The sequence below is a fragment of the Nicotiana tabacum genome, chromosome 17 (assembly GCF_000715075.1).
Source record: "Nicotiana tabacum cultivar K326 chromosome 17, ASM71507v2, whole genome shotgun sequence".
Classification (NCBI taxonomy): Eukaryota; Viridiplantae; Streptophyta; class Magnoliopsida; order Solanales; family Solanaceae; genus Nicotiana; species Nicotiana tabacum.
Genome location: NC_134096.1, coordinates 148,033,824 through 148,046,835, shown reverse-complemented (window position 1 = coordinate 148,046,835; position 13,012 = coordinate 148,033,824). Strand labels below are relative to the sequence as shown.

The 13,012-nt window shown below is 37.5% G+C and overlaps 2 protein-coding genes and 1 long non-coding RNA gene across 3 annotated transcripts; 1 reads left to right on the top strand and 2 right to left on the bottom strand.

Annotated features, from left to right (window-relative positions):
- On the bottom strand, positions 1 to 4,408 carry LOC107792473 (putative glucose-6-phosphate 1-epimerase). Its single transcript, XM_016614690.2, has 10 exons — positions 4,238 to 4,408; positions 3,903 to 3,989; positions 3,416 to 3,526; positions 3,244 to 3,295; positions 2,318 to 2,455; positions 1,609 to 1,707; positions 1,122 to 1,219; positions 828 to 935; positions 645 to 726; positions 1 to 416 (listed from the first exon to the last, which is right to left on the bottom strand). The coding sequence occupies exons 1-10, from the start codon at positions 4,303 to 4,305 to the stop codon at positions 351 to 353; spliced, it is 909 nt and encodes a 302-aa protein (XP_016470176.1). The 5' UTR covers positions 4,306 to 4,408; the 3' UTR covers positions 1 to 350.
- A 1,058-nt stretch (positions 4,409 to 5,466) lies between these two features.
- On the top strand, positions 5,467 to 10,042 carry LOC107792464 (uncharacterized). Its single transcript, XR_012701524.1, has 3 exons — positions 5,467 to 5,780; positions 6,482 to 9,254; positions 9,416 to 10,042. It is a non-coding gene; the product is annotated as an uncharacterized LOC107792464 (long non-coding RNA).
- LOC107792429 (laccase-11-like) lies at positions 8,142 to 10,399 on the bottom strand. Its single transcript, XM_075235268.1, has 6 exons — positions 10,240 to 10,399; positions 9,989 to 10,140; positions 9,648 to 9,892; positions 9,407 to 9,535; positions 8,369 to 9,292; positions 8,142 to 8,280 (listed from the first exon to the last, which is right to left on the bottom strand). The coding sequence occupies exons 1-6, from the start codon at positions 10,345 to 10,347 to the stop codon at positions 8,150 to 8,152; spliced, it is 1,689 nt and encodes a 562-aa protein (XP_075091369.1). The 5' UTR covers positions 10,348 to 10,399; the 3' UTR covers positions 8,142 to 8,149.
- Between the last annotated feature and the right edge of the window lie 2,613 nt (positions 10,400 to 13,012).

The window sequence follows — 13,012 nt, the reverse complement described above, 5'->3', positions numbered from 1 at the left end:
TCAGGAAGAATCAAGAAGAACTTGCATTTCTTTTTTCTTTTCCTTATACATAGTACATTTTCTCCCTTAATCACAAAATTTGGAGAATTCAACATACATGTTTTGCAGCTTCGTTTCCTAGCTTTGAGGATTTGGCAAATAAAGTGGAGAATAAAGGGGGAGAGAAGAGGGAACGAATATGAAAATATCACTTCAACACTCTAATTGGCATGAAAATCAGGCCATGAAAGATACAACATTACCTTTTTATTGTTTATTGCCCTTCTCAACCATTGTCCACAGATGAGTCTTTTAACTTAAGATGCAGCAAAAATTTTCTCCAAAAAGTTGATTTCTCTACTCCGCCATCTTTAAGCAACAGTTAGATGTTGTACAGCCGTCCAAGATTGCTCCGGTTCCAGCTGAACTTTTCCAATCTGATATGAACGAGGGAAAACAACAAAAATAGCAAATGAGGTCAAGCATATGAAGCTTTTCAACCATAAGTAAGAGAAATAACATGCAATTGGGTAGGCAAAGGGCTACTAATTTGCAATTAGATCAAATGTATGTGGAAATCACATGCAGAATGTCAAAGGAAATGGGACGAAGAAATCTAGAAACACATTTCAATCTAGCAACACAGAGAGATCCTATATAAATACCTTGGCATTTTCAACGCAAACAAAGTCTTTGTAGCTTTGTTCCATGGTCAGATGAGGGTTCCATAGAACAGCATCAGACCAGCTGCACGTACAAAACACATTCAACTTGGTAAATTAGACAACTAGGGGGCAAGATAGTTCTTTGACCAACTCCATGAAGGTGGGTGGGAAGTAGTAACTCACTTGGTGTTTTTGATGGATATTTTATCACCTAAACCATTATCTAGCTGTAACTCATTAGGTGCATCAAGATAAACACAGTCCACAAATCCAGGAAATGTCACCACATCCCTGTGGCAGAGAAAATTATCAGGACGTGGATTAGTTTCTGCAGAATGCATGAACAAACTGTAAATCTAAGAGCATACCATAAAGAATGGATGTTCTTATTCACAGTCATGAATTCTTTAAGATAATAAGTATATCCTGGTAGAAGAGAATGACTCTTTCTTGATCTATTTGAGATCTCATACTGACCTTTCCTCCTTACCCTCCACAGGATTTGTCGGATCAGGAACTTTGTTTAGAGTTTTGCAACCTTTTAAGCCACTAACTGATGCACCTGTTACAGACGCCTGGAGAATAGAACACTGGATGAAAAAGGTTTTTTTTTCTTGGGTAGATAACAAGCTTACCAATGATCATGAATCAATTGAACGAGAAAGAAAATGAAGTTATTAAGGAAATGAGTTAACATTCATCACCCCCAGAGCCAATGATTGAGGGAAAAGAAAGAAAAAAGGAAAAACGAGAGGTTTATTTGTTTAGAAGAGGAAGAGAGCAGAACACGATTATTCAGTATTGACATCTTATTTATTCTTTTGGGAAAAAACAATATCTTATTATTCCATTTCCCAACGCTATAATTTGACAGGCCTTGAATTCCTGATAAAGTTCAAAAGTTTCAGGAGATGCGCCCCAACTATGGGAATTTCTACTCATAAGTTGCCAGAGAAATACTTACGCGGAAGTAAGTATGAAGAGCAGTAGTAAACGAAAATGATTTGTTGTCAGTATTTGTAATTGTGAATTCCGTGGAAAGGGTCTTCTTATCAAGAGTGATCTGCAAGAAATTGCAAAATGCAAAGTTAAAAGTTTTATCATGTATCATGCTTGATGAAAAGAATCTGGGTTGTAACTATGCGTTACAGGAAATGTATAGCCATCTATCACATCAAATAGGTGTTTCACCAAAGTACGTAAATGAGAGTCCCTTATCAGATTCCTTTACATAAAAGTCACATACCAGTGATAGAGTTTGGATTTGAGAGTTGTGGGCCGATAGATATAGGGAAGAGGGTAATATAACTTTCTCAGAAAAATTGGAGGGAGGTGGGGGGGTTACTTTTGAAAATTGTTTACTTCTGTTTTGCAGTACCTCCTTGGTGCTTACATTAACAAAATTTACTTACCTTTTCAAAAAAAATGTATTAGTTACTTTTGAAAATTTACAAATTAATATGGACAAACATCATTTTGAGATGCAAAGGTAGCTCTGCATTTTCCCCATAGCTCTGCCAATAGCTTTCAACCTTCTGTCTACTCAAACAGGTATTTATCCAGTTTAGCTGTCTCTGAACGGTTAATTAGCTACAGAAGCAATCTAGGAATATGAGGATGAACAAGACGACAATTTTGGTAAATGCAAGATGCTAAATAACTACTATTCGAACCTTGTAAAGAGCGTGGAAACTATAGTCCCACATCGCACGGCTGTAAGGGCCATCCTTTAGCTCCAAAGTAACAATAGGATTCCCTTCCACATTTTCGGAGCTAACCAGAGACCAATTCATGTTCCTTCCAAATCCGTGCTGTCAATCAGATGAGCACATGTAAGACTCAAAACCAGCATCCAGAAACTGATCAGATATAAGACTCAAAACCAGCATCCAGAAACTGATCAGATAACTTGTCCAAGAATAAGTTGACATATTGCGTGCCATAATTACCAACTAAGTTACTCCGACATGGCAGTTTAGGTGCCGCACCCGTGTCGACACGACACTAGTATGGGTGTGGGTATCGGGTCTGTGCCGGATCTGGTCAAAGGATTTTGGGTACTTTGGCCACAACCGCCGGAAAAATTCGAGACGAGATACAATTTGATTCTCGAAATCATAACCAAAACTAGGGTAAATTTGAAGAAAATAGTATACCTTACCTAGGAAATCAATCATTTATTTATCGACAACTTGAGAATAAAAAAATAATCCACACTTTAAAACTATACATAAGTATTTCACAAAATTTCTCATAATCTAGAGATATTTTTATATTTTTAATTTTTTTGAATTATTTTTAGCTGGATCCCCGCACCCGTATCTGTACTAGGATCCGTATCCCCGAATCTTAGAATTTACATCTCGAAGGATCCGACCTCTAGAACGCACTCGTGTCCGAGCAACTTAGATTACCAATATAACTCTAAGTGGAGCTTTAAAATATATTTCTAGCATCAAACTAAGTGCTAGAGTGTGTTGGCAGCAGATAATGTCAGTTGAAGGTCTTGTAAAACAGTTGCTTCTCCAGTAAGAAATGCTGAGCTCTCTAACTATAAGTAGTCTAAACTATATACATAGAAACACGTAAAGCAATTTACCTGCTGGATTGGGCCAGGTCCAAATTGGGGGAAACAATGTGGTATTCCTCCACTATACAATGTAGAATAGTCAATAAGAAAGGTGATATAACTTCTTTAGCTCTTTCCGTTTCAAATAAGACATTGAAGATACTGCAGCTAAATTAAAGGAAAATGGGAACATGTACAAAACCTGATTGGTTTCTGACCATTGAATACAGCATCTGGTCTAACAAAAAGAAGATCTTTACTGTCTACTTTCCAAGATGTGAGACAAGCTCCAAATAGATATAGCTCTGCCTCACTGCAAAATAAGGGAAAGAAAATTTTGACATCTGACATTTTTCAGAACAACTAGTTTTTTGTCCAGATTGTGATCAGTTCGACATGAAGAACTTGGAAGATCTTCACCAACCTTGTCATTACATTTCTTTTTCCTTATCTATCTTTGAGAACATAGCCCGATATATTTAATCCTTCAAGATTAGACCTTTTCTAAGTAATATATTACAATTATGGTTTAGGATTAAGGTTCTACATCAAATGGCTGACTTCTTTTGCCACTACTATATCTTAGTCCTACTTGGACAGAAAATATACAGTCTTAGCTCCCCTCCGCAATCAGCAATTAATAAATTAACATCTAATCTGAACCATTAAGCTAAAAACTAAGAATGTACCTTCCATGAGGAGAAGTCAAAACGACCTTGGGTAAATTCCCCAATCCTTCAGTAGATTTCACACTTGCAAATGCCATCCCTGGATATCTGCAACCAATCGCAACCCGTTAATTCAACCAATTTCTCAACAAACACATAAACACCCACTTAAAAAGATTGCATTTTTAAGACTTACAAAGCAAAAAAAAAAGATTATCTTTTTGAAGAATCAATCAGTAGCTGGGGCAGAAAATCGATCGATAAAATGGGTGAAATGAAAGAAGAAAATAATACCCAAAAACTATAATTAAAAGACGGGATGGAATTTGATATAGAGAAATGAAGGTAAAACTCACCGGTTGACTCGCCTAAATTTGGAGGAGGTTAAGGGAGAGCAAGACCAAGTCATAGACAATGCTGCCATCTTCTATTTGATGGCGAGATTTGAAGAGATTTGCAGAAAGTACGTCCTTTTTTATATTCAACTGGAAATTGCTCTCTTTTTTTATTTCTATGTGCAGTTCCATGTTGTCCACTGAAACTACTTAACTGGATATTGTGCTTTCCAACAAGTCGAATATTCCTTCTTTTTTTTTAACCCTTTAATTTTATAGTTTGCTATGTTTATTGAAGATAATTCTTGAAATTGCACTAATATTAAGTAGTCGTTTGGACATAAGAATTGTAAAATTCGAAAAAATGGTGAAAAATTTTTTCAAGTGAAAATGGTATTTGAAATTTAGAGTTGTGTTTGGACATAAATTTCAGTTTGGGTTGTTTTTGAAGTTTTGTGAGTGATAATTTTGAAAAATAACTTTTTACAGTTTTACAAATTTTCAAAATGCATCTTCAAGTGAAAATTGAAAATTTTATTAACAAACGCTGATTTCGAAAAAAAGTAAATTTTTTTTTGCAAAAATCTTCCATCAAATTTTATGTCCAAATGGGCACTTATAAGTAGCAACAAAGTTTCTACCATTTTCAAAAGGGGCTATTTTTATAAATCATTATTATTACTCTCTCCGTTCACCTTTAATTGTCCACTTTGAACTTTTCACATCCCTTAAGAAATAATAAATGGAATATGTATTTTATAATTTTATCATAAAAGTCTTGGAAAATTAGTAGTTGATATTAAAGGTAAAATAAGTATAAAAAAAAAATTGTCTTTCTCTTGATTTAGCATAGTGGACAAGTAAAAGTGAAAATATATTTTTTGTATAATGAACAAATAAAAGTAAACGGAGAAAGTATTTATTGTTATTATGGCATTTACAGTTGCAACTTTTTGCCATTTGCATTTTGACCATTTCTTTCTTAAACTAATTTCTTAATTATTCAAATTACTTGGCTTTAAAGTATTACAGTCAAGTTTCTTTATAACGATTTTGTTTGTTTTTAGATTTTTTTTAAGTTACAGGAAAGTGTTGTTACAGGAACAATCAAACTTGACTTTTATAGTGAATGAATGTTATACGAGAATAGTGTTATAGATAGTTGTGATTGTAGTACCTTTTTCACCCATATTAATTGCGTTTAGGGTTTAGTGATATTTTCAAACATAAAAGTTTCACAAAATATTATTTGCGAAACCAAATCCAAAATATTGCAAAGTTTTCTCAGCCATAGCCAAAATTCTCCGAAAACCAAACATAAATCACGATCAAATGCCACCTAGGAAATTAACATATGTCCTTTTCTGCTAATTGTAAATTCTCTTCTAGAATGAAGTATACTTTCCCTTTCTCTCAGAACACAAGCTCATGTGAGCTACATTTGATGAAAACATACGAGAATGCACTACTTCCCCAATTTCCGTGCAAGCTTATCTGACCTAAATTTGACCAAACCTACAAGATTTTTTTTAGCATATTTCATGGAGGTTACTGACGATTCTAGGTATTTTGCTCCGATTTTTTGGATACTTGTCGATGTCTCTTTCGATTTTTCGCAATTACAAGCTATGTTATAAATGGGAATGATGTATGTAGCAAGCCATTCTCTCTCTTTTTCTGCTGCACCTTTTGGCCACTTCCACATTACTAATCTCAGTAGCAAATTCATATAATTTGCAAACTGTAGGAGAGGACATCAGATGTAGAATTTCATCTTGTTCCTTACAGCTAAACTATTCTCCGTCCAAATGGCATGCAGTGTTTGATATCATGCCCAATACACAATAATGGGGAAGTGAGACAGAGAAGCCTTTGCAACTGTGCAAGTGCTTATACTCGCTTATATGATTATGTACGTATCTGCAATTGCAGTATATATGTACATATTTTCTGATGAATTGGTTAAGTATAGAAAAGATATGAATACCTACACTAGTAGTTGAAGTTTAGCAAGCATAGATATCACCAAGAAAGTGATCAAATGCTCTATTTTGAATTCACGTCTTATTTGATTTGTTGATTGCTTAGAATGCTTCTGCTAATTCTTATAATCTCGTAATATTGAACTTTTGTGTGGTGTATTGAAAATATATCTAAATATCATTGTTGCAAGAAAGAAAGAAAAGAACTTTGATTGAATTCTATGAGTACTTTCGACAAGAACATGTTATTGTATGTTGATAAAGAAATGATTTCTATCTATAGGTAATAAATACTCAACATCAATGGAGCCTCTCCGCTGATAGAAAAACTTTTCCTATGATACTAACACGCGAGCAAGATTAATTCTTAACACTGCTGAGAGAGGAGGCAGTTGTCAAATTGTTTGCTTCAACTTAATGATATTGAAAATGTCTAGCGTGAAAGCTCAGGACTAAGGTTTGCATTCTCTACTAACATCTGCTGATCATGCATTTATATTCATATTTCTCTTACTGCAAAAGTGCTTTCTGCTTACCTATAAACTATGATACAATAAGAATCTAAAAGCATTAAGCTGTATGTAACTCTAAAATGGAAACATTTAAAGCATTTAAACATCACTAGAATTATTGACTTCAAAGTCCTCATCAAAAATAGATCTAAAAGCATTTGATGTCCTTTCAAATGGCAACCATCAGCCCTATAATTGGTCTATATCCAGCTAAGAACCCTTGTTTACATGCTGCATAGCAAAAATAGAGCCTAAACAATCTTTTCTTGCCTCTGACAATTATTTTTGGATAATCATCCATCATCCAGCTTCAAAATACATGTAGTCCTTGGATTACTCCTTCATAGTTCCGCACAATGGTCCCACAACATATTAAATTGTTCTTCTTTGGTTCCTTTAATCACGTCTAGTGCCTTCCCCTTTGCCCTGTAAGATTGTTATCTACGAAGTGTCCACTTGCGAGTTCTTTTCACATGAGCTTGAAATTCTTTATTGCCCAGCTAGGATTAATTCTGAGCTCTTCTATATACTTCGTAACCAAAAATCCATAATCAATAGTCCGGTTTCTCTTTGGTCGCCACATGAATGATTAGGGCCTTGTCTTGATCTTGAAAGGTTCATCTTGATCTGCTTTTGATTTGGCCTCCTAGTTCATTGTTTACAAACTTAATGGATTTTTTCTTCATCATAGCATGCATGTGAACTGTTGCAACTTTTTGCCAATTGCATTTTGACCATTTCTTAAACTATTGTTGTAAATAGTTCAGTCTACTTGGCTTTAAATTACCTTATTCACCAATATTAATCCGTTTAGTGATATTTTCAGACACAATAGGTGTACAAACCAATTTTATAAAAACAAATCCAAAATATGCAAATTATCTCAAAATCCAAAGTCAAAACTAATTCTCCCAAAACCAAACATAAATCAAACCCCAAACCCATCAAATGCCACCTTAGGAAATTAAAATGTCTTTTTCTTCTGATGTTTTTTAACAAAATAGCTAGGATGTTGGTTTTCCTGAAGTATAGACTGTTACTTCAAAGTGTTTTCTTGGTTTTGTGTGGGCATCTTGGCATTATCTTATATGGATGATTGAAATATTTTAGGAGATGATCCGGGTGCTTAATTAGATTGATTCATGTTTGCTGTAGTTGATAAACTTATCAAGTCAAAAGCAAGTATCGACATACGTATTTCAATGCAACTAGTAGATATTAAATGAATCAGGGAAGTTCATAAAAACAACAGTCCAAAATCTTGTGGACCTTTATTACAACTCAAACTACAACGAATCTCTTTGATTTTCTCGATAGAAACTCCTTTCTTAGATGTGTATGATCCTCGAAGCCTTTTGCCTCCATATGGAACATGAAGCAAATTTTGTAAAGATGCACAAGATATCCATCTGTACAGATAAGAACGAAAGCCTGGTGAATTAGCAGCGTGGAAGATCCTTGGGTGGAGGCAGAATATTATGATCTGATCCTGGTCCATTTTCCACTAAAAATGCTGTTTTTAGTCCCCATCCTGTGTGCAACTCCAGATGACAGTGGAAAAACCAGACCCCTTCACAAAAAATTGGATATGTTAAGAATAAATGAGAAACAATATATAGAAAAAGTTCATTAACTAAAGTTGGTTGTAAACTAGGTACCTGGGTTATCAGCTCTGAACCGAATAGCAGTCCAACCACCCGTTGGAACACCTACAGTATTTCTTTCTACAGGATCAACCAGGTTATATTTTGCTGGATCCTTTTTGGGATCAAAGTTTCCGACACCAGTTCCAACCACAAAGAAATTGTAGCCGTGGAGATGGAAAGGATGTGATTCCACCGATAACAAGTTGGTGTCTTGGATAACTAGTTCGATAGTGGAATTGAAAGCAATCTTATTAAGCCTTGTGCCTAGATTTGTCCTTAGGTTGGCTGTAAGAGGTGCCCCTGTAAAATTGAATTGAGTAGGTGGTTTGTCTGGGAAATCTGGAGTGTATACACCCTTAATGTTGAAGTAATGAGCTTGAAGAAGTGCAGTTTGTGGCATGCTAAAGGTAATGTTGTTGAGAGAAGCCGTTAGCCGAGTTCCATTTAGACAGGTGGGACAAGGATTTATTCCTAGGCCTACTGTAAACAAGAGGTGTCGATCAACATTTAGGGGAACGTTTGCTGGATATTTAGGGGTATTTAGGCTTTTGAGTTTAGAGTTATAGGTCAAAGCAAAGTCTGTGTCATTTTGTTCAGGCAAGGTTGGAAGTTTTGGCAGTAGAGTTTGTGGGATTCCCTTGTACTGGAATATAGCAGTAGCAGTCTTGTTATCCACAGAGATTGGAGCATCCATGAATGCCCTTGCAGCCATGAAGTATCTTCCTGGAATTTGGTTGGCACGAACCAGAACGTTTGTAGTCTGCCCTGGCGCAATCAGAATGGCCTCCGTAGTGAATGGTTTCGTGTAGACTGCATCAATTTCCACCACTGTGAAGGTATGATTAGCCAGGGAAAAAAACAGCTCATCATTGAGAGCAGCGTTGATGATTCTTAACAGGTATGTCTTCCCTTTTTCAACTTCCATGGCAAAAGTATCTGAAAAAGAAATGCAAATATTAAATGATGTTGGAGCCAAACACTCTAACAGCCATATTTTTCTCATATACAAGGTTGAAATACTCCAGTCAATGTCAATTTCTTAATTCTTACGTTTCTCAGAACATGGAAAAAGAGGCCCTGGCTTTCCGTTGATTGTATGGGCATCAGACATATTAGGAGGTATGCCCAAGGCGTTTCCTTGTTTCTCGACTTCTTCAACATCAGCATTCCACCATTCTCCTGCAGCATGATCAAATGAAGCAACCGCATGTTTTATTCATGCTTTTCCATAAAAGAAGGTCAACAAATTTCTGGGTCGAATTCTATATATACTAATGAACGCCACACTCACCTAGTACAAGTACTTCTTCCCTATCTGGTTGAGGGAAAGGGAAGGGAGTTCCTTGCTGTGGCATGATCACTATAGCACCATAGACTGTTGCTCTTAGCCAAAGAATGTGTGCATGCCACCATAAGGTTCCTCTTTGTCCTGTTATATTGAAGTCATAAACATAGCTATTTCCTGTCTGAATAGGGCACTGAGTTATGTAAGCTGGCCCGTCTGCCCAACCATTGCGATATTGTTTCAATCCATGCCTGCAAGAATCAGAATAAAAACATCCTGTTTGAGCCTCTAACATTTGACAGACTTCAAAATGTTTTGCAATTTTTATCAGAATTCACTGTTGTTACCAGTGAATGGACAAGTTATATTGTGCATAGTTAGTAACGTTGATTTGAACTCTATCTCCTTCTTTAGCATATATAGTTGGCCCGGGAAATCTCCCATTAACTGTAACAATTGGTTTTGCATGGCACAATCTGCTCACATTTGCCACTTGAACCTGTAAAACACAGAAAGTTGGTAAATGAGTGGACAAAGAAACAAAAATAGCTAGAAACCAAAGTAAACAAAAGCACATTTTGAAATTGAAGACACTAACATCAAACTGATATTTCTTAAGGGCAGCCTCAGCAGGCAGACAAATGAAACAAAGAAATCCAATGACAAGGAAGCCTAGGAGCGGGAAAAAATTTGTCTGCTTTGCCATTTTTCTTGGCTAGAGCGTAGAAGCTATCAAACAGTTGTTCGAATGGATGATGAGAAAAGGAATTAAGAGGCATATTTATATAAGTGAAATGGTAGAGACAATTTTGTGAGTGTTTTAGTTTGTTAAGAGGGAGAGGAGGTTGTAACAGAGATTAGGTAGAAAAGGATTTCAATGGGCTAGCTGTACTGCAAAGCGTTTAAGCAAAATACTGATGCAGACATTTTTAAAGCTTTGACTAACGTAGAGGGCTAAATTCAAAATCCACCACACTCAAGCTAAAAACGAGGAGTAGAAAAATAAACATTAGTATATGAACTTTATCTTAACGGAAAATGTTTACCCAGAAAATCGGGTAGAGTTAAATTTATAAGTAGTTCTAAGGATATGTGATATAGCTTGACATAAATCGTACAGAAAAATGGAAATGTGTAGATTCTTGACTATAGAAACGGGATAATAATTAGTGAGCAAGAAGAATGAGTATGACAAAGTAAAACAAACTCAAGGGGTTTCTCTTTCAATAGGAGAAGTAGTCTTTTATTACAATGTGTGAATGTCTCTTATGCTTACAATAATCTCCCCTTTATAGTAGAGGGATCCTACTTTATATACAATAAAATATATAGTGGAGAGCCCATGATGAATTGTCTTTTTCCTGATTTCTGACAGGATTTTCTCCCTTAGTGCGGTTGAAACGGCCCTTGTCTGCGAGCTCGATACTGACTCGAACTCGATATTGGATCGAGCCATCGGCCTTGACTCGAGCTCGATCCTGACTCGAAGTCTTGATATTCGGGGTGGGTGTCGGTCGGTCTGTGCATTTCCGACAACCTTCGCGTTGCCTCGTGGTTCGATTTGGTTATGGGCCCGATAATGATACCGAGCTGATCCTTGATCGGTCTTGGAGCTCGAATCATGGCACCCTTACTTCGGACCTCGACCTGACCTTACGCAGATATCTTTTGATCGAAGTATTATTATCTCGACCAGTCTGTACGACTGAATAATAGATTCCGACCGTATACAGATAGTCCCCTCGTTTCTCGAGAAGGATGTAACGAGAAACGACATGATTTCCAACGGTGTGATTAGATATATATTGACGTCAGCACCGAGTCCGACCATGACGCACGTGGTAGCTGTCCCGTCGGTTCAGCTTACCGAGGCATTTAGTGCGCGTCAGTCGATGTCGGCCATTATATGAGATTGAACCGCCTCTGTTTATCCAATAAATAGCCCGTTCCCAAATCAAAGTTAATATGTTACTCTAATCAAAACCCCAAATTTTCTTACTCTTTCCGCCTCTATTTCGCCGCTTGTAGAGCCACCTTCATCAGCGTTTGACACCATCATCCTTTTATCTTCCTTTACTTTTCTTTTACTTATACCAATGGCAAAAACCTCAAAAGCCGTACCGCAGAAGGAGAAAGCTTCCTCTTCCCGGCCGTCCGGCGACAAGGCACCGGCGGAGCCGCCTCCCCACGAGTATGTTCCTGGCCCGTGTATTCTAAAGACCAATTTTAAGGTTGAAAATCCTTCGTCGGTTCCGGGCCGATGTGAGCATGTGTCGATGTACATGTGCTCAATAACAAAGGGCCATCTCGAGGCCGTGAGGAAAGACTGCAACTGGGGTCCCGAGGTTGTGTTGCAAATTTCCTCTCCCGAAGAGAGCACCATCACTCACGTGGAGGGGTTTTTAAGTGTTTATACTTACCCCTTCACGTTGGGTCCCGTCGACCCAGTGATCATTTATTTTTGTAAAAGATATCAGGTCACCCTCGGCCAAATTCATCCTTCTCTATGGCGCATAGTGATCATACTTCGCTTCTTCTCGAGCAAGGCCGGGGGGTTGGATTCTACTCTAAATCACCTCATATGATTGTATCGACCTCAAATCTTTCGAGGACTAATCAGGCTCCACTGTCGGGCAACGAAAGCTTTAATGTCGAGCATCGATAAAGACAAGGATCGGGGTTGGATGGGCCGCTTTATTCGGGTGAGGACCCGTGACCTTATCCCAGAAGAGAAGATGTCGTTCCCCGAGGAATGGAATTTCAACCGTAAGTGATTTTTATAAAACTTTGTTTCTTGTATCTTTCTCCGATTCTCTCTGATATCTCCCTCCGATATACAGTTGTCCCTTGGATGCCACAAGCGGTACCTGACATCGAGGATTGGGTTCGGAAGTTAGCCTCGACTTCCTCTTATGCCAAACGCGCTTGGCGTGAATTGGCAAAAGGTAGATGGGAGGCCAAGAATCACGGTAAGGGTCCCTTTTCATGTTTTTTGAAATATTTTTTATGCTCCATTCGTTACTGACTTCCTTTCATGCAGGCGTGACCAAGGATGCCGTTTTGAGGCCTTCGAGTGGTGAGGAAGGAACCAAGTCCCCGGTTCCGAAACGGGGGAAAGATAAAAAGCGAAAAACTGTCTCTCAGTCAGAGGACCCCAAGCCCAAAACTCGAAGGGTGAGGAAAAAGGTAATCGCTCTTGCGACGGACTCGGCAACGACTAAGAGATGAAGAAGAAGAAGAAGAAGAAGAAGAAGAAGAAGAAGAAGAAGAAGAAGAAGAAGAAGAAGAAGAGGAGGATGCTCTGGCACTGGTGGTCTGATCTGCGAAAGCCATCGAGGTTGCCAGACCTTCTGAGCCGATGGCGGCTATAC